The 9,887-nt window shown below is 48.5% G+C and overlaps 3 protein-coding genes across 3 annotated transcripts; 2 read left to right on the plus strand and 1 right to left on the minus strand.

Annotated features, from left to right (window-relative positions):
* Positions 1-249: 249 nt before the first annotated feature.
* Positions 250-3,387, plus strand: F4812DRAFT_313816 (uncharacterized protein). Its single transcript, XM_047931364.1, has 3 exons — positions 250-1,373; positions 1,423-1,483; positions 1,540-3,387. The coding sequence occupies exons 1-3, from the start codon at positions 609-611 to the stop codon at positions 3,345-3,347; spliced, it is 2,634 nt and encodes an 877-aa protein (XP_047792407.1). The 5' UTR covers positions 250-608; the 3' UTR covers positions 3,348-3,387.
* On the minus strand, positions 3,388-4,705 carry F4812DRAFT_313832 (beta subunit of citrate lyase). The gene is made up of 2 exons (XM_047931366.1): positions 4,408-4,705; positions 3,388-4,332 (listed from the first exon to the last, which is right to left on the minus strand). Exons 1-2 carry the CDS (start codon positions 4,451-4,453, stop codon positions 3,428-3,430), a joined length of 951 nt encoding a protein of 316 aa, XP_047792408.1. The 5' UTR covers positions 4,454-4,705; the 3' UTR covers positions 3,388-3,427.
* A 3,633-nt stretch (positions 4,706-8,338) lies between these two features.
* On the plus strand, positions 8,339-9,813 carry F4812DRAFT_313830 (uncharacterized protein). The gene has a single exon (XM_047931365.1). It carries the CDS (start codon positions 8,859-8,861, stop codon positions 9,486-9,488), a length of 630 nt encoding a protein of 209 aa, XP_047792409.1. The 5' UTR covers positions 8,339-8,858; the 3' UTR covers positions 9,489-9,813.
* Positions 9,814-9,887: the final 74 nt, after the last annotated feature.

The following is a 9,887-nucleotide window of genomic DNA, read 5'->3' on the forward strand; positions in this document are numbered from 1 at the left end:
CCTAGGTACCTGTGTCTCCCTAAGATCAATACATATAAGAATACAACCTTTGATATATTCAGGAGGCCATGACATCAAAACCCCACATGAAGGGGTAACTCCTTCTATGTACGCATCTGAAAATTGTAGACAAGGTATACGCTTAGTAATGTCTACCTAACATAAGATATAGGTAATTAAGATAATACTGGGCCTACTTAAATCACTCGCATAAATTTGACTTGCATAAACTTGGACTTGGGCTAAGGTCTTGGGTTCCGCAGCCCTGGGATACTCTAACCGTCGTGCCGAAAACCAGAACCTACCCGTCACTACCTGGTCCCACACATCCCACCTCGTCTATACTTGCTCTTCCGTAGCTCAGAACATCACCTACCATGCTATATCCTACCTAGGCTTATACCATCTATACCTACTATCTTGATGTAATATCTTTGCTTCGCCTCAGAAGCTTCCTTTGCTGTTTCAACTTGCTCTTTGAGATAAGCCATTGGGAGGCCTCTATACCACCTCCATAACAACCTCGGCGTCATTTTTCTTCACATTATCACATTATCGGCATCGCTATATTCAGCCGCGTGACGTAAACAACCCGCAACTCATACAAAATGTCCAATAATAGGTCACGACTGAAACGTCCACGTCAACCCCACAAGGACACCTCGGCCGCAGTAGGGTTAGCCGGAGCGCCGCAGCCGCAAGGACGCTATGACATTGTTGAAGACTGGCTAAAACGGACAGCGAGGACGATTTCCTACCCTCGGCCGGGTACGTCACAAGGACATGGAAGTGAAGGCCCACGCAATAGCTTCCCGTGTGAACCACTTAATGCGACGCCCCCATACAATAAACGCCCTAGGCGTGTAGATCCGAGATGGAGTCCTCGTTACGACTTTCCTCGTAATTGTACACACCAATTAGGTTCTCCATTTAACACCCCGGCCCAGAAGAATTCGAGCAAGCCTACGCGAAGGCGGATAGCCCTTAGCGATAGTTCGTTCATAAGTGGGTTTGAAAATACCATGAAGCCTCCTAGTCCTACTCCTGACTCCACTCGAGAGGATCATATGGACAGTGCAACTTCCAAACTTCCGAAAGACGCAGCTTTGTGGCCTCTCGATGCCTCATCGGCCACATCTCATGCAGACGAACGGCGGAACTTCGAGAAGAAGCCTAGGAGAAAGACCAGGGAGGACAAATATGAAATGAAGAAAAGAGAACACAGCCATAAAGAGAGACACGCCATGCCCCGTAGTAATCATCATCACCGGGACAAAATGCGCAAGAAAACTGAGAAGAGGAAGTCCATGGCATCTAGCAAAAACGTCATGGATAATTTCACCTCCAATGCCGTTCTCAATGACCGCATTACGGTAAAGAGTCTCGTCACACATTAATGATATCATTCTAAACTACGCTTAGGTTCAGCCACATCTCAAGCCTGGCCTATTTGACAATGGAAGGACATCAACAAAACAGCCAAGTAAGGATACTTCACCTCGGAACATTCTCGACTTAGAGTAACCTAATAGCAAACAGTATCCGATTTGACCTTCTCTGGCATGCAGTTTCTAAAGAATCAGAGTAATACTGCTGGACCAAAAGCAGTATCTAAGTCCCGCTTAAGAGAAAAGCGAAGGGAAGACAGAGAAATGGAGGAAGTATCGTCCTTTTTTCTACCGCCTAAAGCTGATAGAAACACTCATAAGCTAGGACCTCGTGAGCCAGATACTGGTAGAAACTATCAACAAATGACACACGGCGTTGATCGGCTCACGTCCGCTCGTAATAAACAGCCTTCTAGTTTTTCACCTATAGGCCGCCGTGAACATGCGTATGACCGTGCATCTCAAGCTAGACATGAGACTATTAATTCTACCAGAACACACTCTCTTGGATCAATTACAGACGGAAATAACGCAGGCAGAGGTACGACATACCTAACATGGTCTAGTAGTCGCCACTCGCCACATATCAATGGAGGAGACAACCATTCAAGCCCTAGTGCATCAGGTTTAGTCCGAGCCGCGATTCCCAAATCAATGGGAAGAGATCCATTAGGAACCGGAGAATACCACAACGTTGAGTTTCCTTCAGATGATGATCGCCCAGCCAAACCGAGCAGAGGAAGGGAAATGTTTGAGACAGAAGTATCCAACGTTCGATACCCTGAATCAGAGGACGTCTGTCGCGGTTTACATCAGGAGTCTATCAGAACCCATAAGGTAAGGTATCCAGATCAAGCTGTAATGACCGAAGATCCTTTTAAATTCGCAGGATTACCGGAAGCCATTCAAGTAGCACAAGACTATCATGGGTCTAAATCTCCTGGAGAGCAGAACCTGCACGTATCGCATGCCTCTAACAGCATTGATCGTCAGCAAATTATGAGAGAAGTCCGTCTCACCCCTATCGAAAGGGGTAATTCAAAACAGCCTATCGAGTTTCCAAGTTGCTTAAATAGTATGCCTACTACAGCCCACGGTCGCCCCGAGATTACAAATACACACACAATTAAACGCTCGGAGAAGCATGAACAGCATGCGAAAGATGAAGCGTCTGTAACCTCTAGGGATGCGATGCCTCCTCCGCCTAAACCGTATGGTAGAAACACTTCTCTAGCAGCGACCCACGATAATATAGAATTTAGTGCACCAGAACAAGATGCGGCTCCGGCTAATTCAGAAGCCTCACAAGTTCCTCTTGTAAACGACTTCCGGGAACCCCTCGAAAGATATAGCCAGACTTTGTATGAATCAGTCGCCAGCAATGTATATACCCCGTCGGCTCCTAGTAGCGCTACCTGGGCACCTCAAAGCAGGCCGTCAGCCTCTACAGTAGAAAGGGGAATCCTATCGCGACCGAGTACAAACTCCCCTGCCTACGTGAATCAAGATGAAGGGAAGTTAAGCAGGGGCTCGTATCAAAGAAACTTTATTGAACCACGGGAATTTGAGACCATAGCCGAATTCATTGCCAGGATAGAAAACGAGTCGAAGTGGCAATACACCCCATGTGGAAATAGTATATCAGGTTTAGGAGAGACAGCACCGGACTCATTTCCAAACGATACAGGGCTATCTCACGAACATCCTATAGCTTGCAATATCGAAAGAGAGGCACCTCCCAACTTAACCCCTAATTTCCACTTCAATGATGTTGATATAGGGAGGCCGAGGACAAGTGAACTATGCGAAGGGGGTATATATACCGAAACGCCTTCTAACAAGCACAGGGTTAGTACTCCCAGCATCATACCTGGCGTCGTACAACCGTCGGAGGAATTCGTGGAGGAGTATTTCGAAATGTCAAACTTCTGGCGTCCAAATCGATTTTTTCGATTCTGATATATACTATACGTCAAAAGATTAGCATCCTATTCCCATGTACACTTACATTCATCCCGAGATTCATTTTCAATGGTGGTTTATTCAAATTCTTGGTCTTTCCATTTTTCTAGTAAACCATCGACATCTAGGTCACATTTTCGCGCCTTGTTAACTATATCCTTCGCCTTTCCTACAACTGGGGCATCGATCATTTTTCCGTCTAGAACCCAAGCCCCTCTTTTTGCTTTTACAGCTTTCTCGCCCGCTATGGTAACCCTGACAGCCCACTCAACCTCCTCTGCGGAGGGGGTGAACAGCCGCTGTACCGTCTTGATCTGCGAAGGGTGGATGACCTGCTTTCCAGTGAATCCCATTCTCTTGCCATCTTGGCACTCTCTTTCTAGTTGCGCCACCGCCTCCGGCCCCTGATACGACGTGCACACCAAATCTATCACGTTGGGGATGGCCCTGGCGCGGGCGGCCGTCACGATGGCGGACCGCGCGTACAAGAACTCCTTCAGGTCGGGGGTCCGCGTGAGGGACAAGTCGAGGGCGAAGTCCTCGGCGGCGAAGATCAAGCCGTTGAGGCGCGGGCCTTCGCAGATGGTGCTAAGGTTCATGACGGCGCGCGCGGTCTCGATCATGGCCATGAGCTTGATGGGCTTCTCGCGCATGATATGGTTCTCCTTGCGCCTAAGGGCGTGGGACACGGCGCGCACGTCGCCGAGGACGTTGACCTTGGGCACGATGACGGTATCGACGAAGTGCAGCTCGGGGATGAGCTTGACATCCTTCTCGAACTCGGGCGAGCCGGGGCTGTTGATGCGCACGGCGAACTCGGTGATGTTGGGCGGCTTCGACAGCAGCCCGTTCATGTGCGTCTTCAGCGCGGCGCGCGCCTCGGCCTTGGCGGTTGGCGTCACCGAGTCCTCGAGGTCATAGATTACCGTGTCGCAGGTGAGCCCGAGGGACTTGGTAAGCATGCGAGGCGACGACGACGGGACTGTTGCGCGTTATCGGTTAGAAACGGAAAAATAACTAATTAAAAAAAGGGGGGGGTTATATGTGTATTTCTTACCGTAGAGCATAGCCCTGCGAAGAAAGTTGGTCACAGGGGGATACATGATGAGCAGACTCGAGGGCTCATTCAACCCTGCTGAAGATGTAAGAACTGGTTGCGACGCGACGTCGTCGCGTTATCAGCTATACTGGTTGGTACCTTGTGTCGCAGTTCTTTTTTTTCTTCTTTTTTCTCTTATCGGCATTTGAGATAGCGGGGATCAGTGTTGGTGCACAGACCCACTTAAATGTGAATAAAGGGGGCAGGGGTCTTATATCAAACGACTTGAAGCTTCAATTACGTACATGATACGAACAGTATATGAACAGTATATATCATGGTTGCTATTAAGTTCCAATGGATTAATATGTTAACACGTATTCCATCAGGTAAATCTTCCTAACAAACCCAGTTGTGTCAATTTTATCAGTTCTCTCTAATCGATTATATATAAGTTGGAACGAGACTAATCCGTACACTTAGTTTCTAACACGTTCAAGGAAATCAAAAGACGGCAGCAAGCAAGTATATGGGAGCAGCAATTACCTATACTATGGCTAAGAGTTCTTTGTACGAAAGCTGGGACTATTACAACACCTTGGACCTCGTAAGTCTCAGGACGTCTAAGGGAGATTAGTGTGCTCTTGTTGTCACCTTCCCCATCCGTACCAGTTTCATCATGAACAACCTTATACAGAACCCAGGAACTCAACCAGGAATATTTTCATGATGTTTTAACAAAGATACAGATGCCGCAGTGTGGGATATTATCCAGCTTAGAACATGATATTGCCTTCTCTGGGATGTGGATTTCACCATCTGCCGCTTCTACGGAGAATCGAGTAGGGCCGCCACACCCACAGGGTTGAGCAATATTCCGAAACTTGAATATGTATATACGTTTCGAGATAGGCGCTCCCCTCCCGCCTGTATTCGGACCAACGGCAGTGTTACTTCTTACAGATATTCTATGGATCCCCCCTTAAGTAATCTCGATTGGGAACCGAGTGCCAAAACCTCGCGTACTTGAGACGACGCGGCACAGCATCCCCGCTGAAAGTGTCATTTCTAACGAAGGCTGCGGAACCAAGCGAGGAGACATAATAGGAGGTTAAACCAGTATCTACCGGTAGGAGCAATATATCCCCGCTTATGAGCTGACTCCTGATACTTATCCGCGCTCAGTCGTCTATGACAGATCGGATTCAACGCATGGGACTACTCAAGCTACTTGGCCATTTGCGGACTGGTTGAACAGAGAATGGCACAAGGCAAAACCCGTTTGAGAGTCTTGATACACCTTGGAACATGATTCATTTGACTCATGGTCAGATTATCAAAAGACGCAGGCAAGGCAGTGGTCAGGTAGTGACATTACAAACTCCTACGGAGCCAGCCGCTTTTCACCACTACAACGAAATTCTTGGCCACACGGTCTTTCTCCCCAAGTCAATGTTCTACGGGGTCCTGTTAAGAGCAGGTTTATTAAAGAGATTTTAAGCCGGGCACTTGGTATTTTCAACCATGATTATCCGTTGGGCCACCGTATGGGCGGGCACTGGATATCACTCCCCGAGACCAGGCCTAGCCCTACTTTACACTCATAGAGGAGGACTCATTATGGTGTTTCACTCAGACCGATCGCCAAGATGACAATATACAACCGTCACAGCTTGCTTATCATCGTAATTATAGGAAAAATAGGGATGTCCGGCAGATGAATGCCCTCCACCGCGAGGTCCTGTTCGTTCCTCTGTGGTTTGCTCACCCTATAGCGATATACCCCTTCATCCGGACAAAAGTATTCCTTGCTACATTCGCCTCCCATCAAAGAGTATCTAGCCTAAGGTAACCAAGATGATACTAATTTAGGTTAGGCGGCTGTACCCTGGGTAGGTAGACAAGAAAAAGTCCAAAGAAGGGGGTGAAGATAAGTCAGCTATACGAAGAAACAACTTGACTTCACTGGAGAAGTTGACGATGAATTTCGTCGACAACAATAAATAAGGTCAGCTCATGGTCCCTTGCTAACATTTTGCGTCTAGCAACAAGTTAGACTTGAACTTTGAACTATCAACCGTTCGTGCCATCGGCATGGCCCAAATGTTTCTGGAGAATAGGGAATTATCGTCAAACGTACCTGGCCATGAAGACGGGACTAAAATACCATGCCATTTTAACTCTTGCGATATATTATATTTCCAGTCGCCAAAGAAATTTGTAGTTACTAGAGATGGTAAGGCTTGACATTATCTCGGATTTTTAGCTTAAAAGATATACTGTTGGCTACTTTAAAAGCAGAACAGTCGACCGTCGTAATTCAATCATCTACTACAATTCTTGCTAGGTAAGAAGTATCAAGTACTTAAATTTGGTTCTAGGTCAGCCCGGAAAGGCGAACGATTGATAAATCATATAACAACATGGATCTTTGCCGTCCATATTTAGAGCAATGTTAACTCTTCTAACTCTAACTTCCTAGGGTAGTGAAGGAAAATAGAATTGTTGGAAACTCGATACAAAGCCTTTTGAGAACGCTGATAAGAAATGTTGATACTATCAATAGCTTACGGTAGCCTACTATTCTACAGTTTACAAGTACGCGTCAAGAGGACCCTCGCAACCAAGTCATGCGCAAAGCCTGGTTTGGTACCAGCGACGTGATGGATCGAAGTCTGGAAGGGGGTCGAGGTATGTGTAAGCAACCTACCGCACTGCTCGCTAGGGCTCAAGTCGGCGCTTTTACTGGGTAAGCATTGACCGGGGCGTTCCTGTAGATGTCCGTGGCGAGCTGGAACCGTCCAATGCCACATAACCCTAAGATGCTCCGAAAGGAGAAATCTATCTAAGCTCCGTCCCCAGCCGGGTGGTATGCGACGTGATCTAGATTCCCAGTCGGCCATTCACACCAACGTCGGGAGACCATGTAGGCATACCTGGGGTGCCGAGTCTGATGTCAAGCTTACGACGATCTTGCTCTAGACTGCCAGAAGCTTTGAGGAATGTCTAGCAGTAATTGGGCACCAACGCTCTAGATTTGATCTATACCGTTTGATAGGCGGCCGCTTGCTTATTCGATGGCAGCCTACGTGCTATCTATGCACAGCATCATATAGCGATCCTAGTCTCGCCATGTCACAATGCATTCGCGGTTGGAATGCGGCTCTCCGCATACCAACAACAAACTACCCTAAGAGTTGCGTCACTTGGCAAGTAGCGCCTGATTTGAAAACGAAATGGCTTTTTCACGAGCTCTGTTGGACAGCTTCAGATATCGGTTCTCCAAATCAGAGGTTTGGACCCTGAGGACAGACGATGTTACGCTAGATCTATTTCTGGCATATTGTATTTTCCCGAAGCAGAATTTTCGGGACGAACTACCAGCTCCCAATCCCAATGCGGTGGCGAGGCTTTATACCAGCTATTGATGTAATGGCGTGACCCTCGGCCATTGGGTTCAAGGAAACCAGAATCTCCTCTATCAGACCAGTCTCGAACGGCCAGTCTCCCGATTCTGCTTCTGGATAGTAATGCAGTTTTCGTTCATCCCGGTTCGAAGACCTGTCCAGAATTTTCCGGATTCTCGGTTCTGTCAATCTTGCTGGTCCCCTGCATGAAGCTAAACATATCGTGACAGCTCGACGATGCTTCCTTACATAGCGACGACTGCCTCGAGCCCACCTGCTATGCTACTACATAATACCATAGCTTGGGTCCAAGAAATTAATTATATTGCTTGACGGATAGCTTCATATAAGCGAAATAGTCTAAACCCTCGACGAGGACGAGGTTCTAGAAATTGAGGTTTCCAAAAATAAAAAATCTCGAGCCTTCGACAAGCATCATCATCTTTGGGCCCGGCTCATTCGAATAGTTGAGGGCTTCGTTGAATGTCTAAGTCTAACGCAAACCCTCGTGATGTCTACCTACCTACCTACCTTTTTGGTGGCATCGGTCTGCGCTCAAGCCGAAAGAATATGGCCACATTTCAATATTCCCCTACGATTGACGGCCTCCAGCGATATAAGCGGATGACCGGCAAAGACAGAATGAATAAAGACTAAAAAAAAGGTCTTCCCATGTGTGGTTCGTGGGTGGTTCGTTAGGTGGAAGGACTCGACCCGGTTAAAATCGCCGTCACTCCGGGTATATTATGCTATCTAAGGCCCAGCCGCACCGTAGCTCCAATATACGGATATTAACAATTAAATGAAGTCAACCTTGTTCATGGAACGACTAGGCTCTTCTTATCTCTCGCGGAAGAGGGGTGTTATGATGAATTGCCTTGGAAGACTTTCGTATAAATGTGGGTGATGACGACGACGATCAGGGCATGTTTTAAGAACAGACAAACAGACGACAACGACATCTCAACGACATCTAAATATTTAATTGTTTAGAATTTATCATAGCATATCAGCTGGGTTTACTATATACTTCAATCTTCGCTAAGAAAAAAGCAGTCCGCCATGCACCGAGTTGGCATTACCGCCTTAGCCCTCGCGGCTCTGGTCTCCGCAGCCCCCATCTCCGAGCCGTCCAAGACCGTGGATCAAAGGGATTTCATCGTACCCGACCCGAACACCTGGCTCCCGGGATCGGGTAACCCGCCGCCGCCGTTCTTCACTTTCCTACCTCCCATCACCGGTGGCTTAGAGCCGTCGACCAAGAAGCGTCAGGACACTGTCATAGTCCTCCCGCCCATCAGCGGCGGCCTCGAGCCCTCGGACAAGAAGAAGCGACAGGACACGATCGGGATCGGCGACGGCAGCAGCACAGATCCCGTAAAGGCTCACATCAAGGCCCTGGAGCTCGAGTACGAAGCTCTAATCCACAACTTCGGCGCGCACCCGCCCAAGCCCATCGCCAAGCGCATCACTGCCATCCAGGACGAGCTTCTGAGCAAGTACGGTATCAAGATCGTCCAGTCCCCCGATGGCACCACCACCATCTTCGTGCCCGGCAAGAAGCGGAGCAACGCCGTCCCCGTCGACGGCGACAGCTTTCCCGGGGGCCCCTTCTTCCCCTTCCCTGGCTTCCCCGGTCCCATCACCCCCGACCCCGTGGTTCCAGGCGGCCCCATCAAGGTCAGCGATTAGACGGGATGGTTAACCGCAGACAACTCTGCTAGCAACGCCGGAGAAGCGGAGGGAAAGGGGGTTCACTACCGAATAGGGGCGGGTGGAGGTGGAGTTTCCTTGTACGAAAAGACACGTCGCACGCAAAAAAAAAAAGAAAGACCGAAGCGAAAGGGGCGCTGGCGATATCCGGGTTGCTAACTTTCCTTCTGACGCTCTCGGATCAGATCCACTTACACAGTGGATCGTTACCGATAGTTTAGCAGTTTTATTATTTTTATTTTATTTGCTCATTATTTCTACTGAATGTTCCGGATCTACTATGTACCTGTGTATTGATGCTTAGTGGGGGGGGGGGGGGGGGGGGGGGGGGGGGGGGGGGGGGGGGGGGGGGGGGGGGGGGGGGGGGGGGGGGTGGGG

Source organism: Daldinia caldariorum, assembly GCF_022478825.1.
Source record: "Daldinia caldariorum strain CBS 122874 unplaced genomic scaffold F4812scaffold_4, whole genome shotgun sequence".
Classification (NCBI taxonomy): domain Eukaryota; kingdom Fungi; phylum Ascomycota; class Sordariomycetes; order Xylariales; family Hypoxylaceae; genus Daldinia; species Daldinia caldariorum.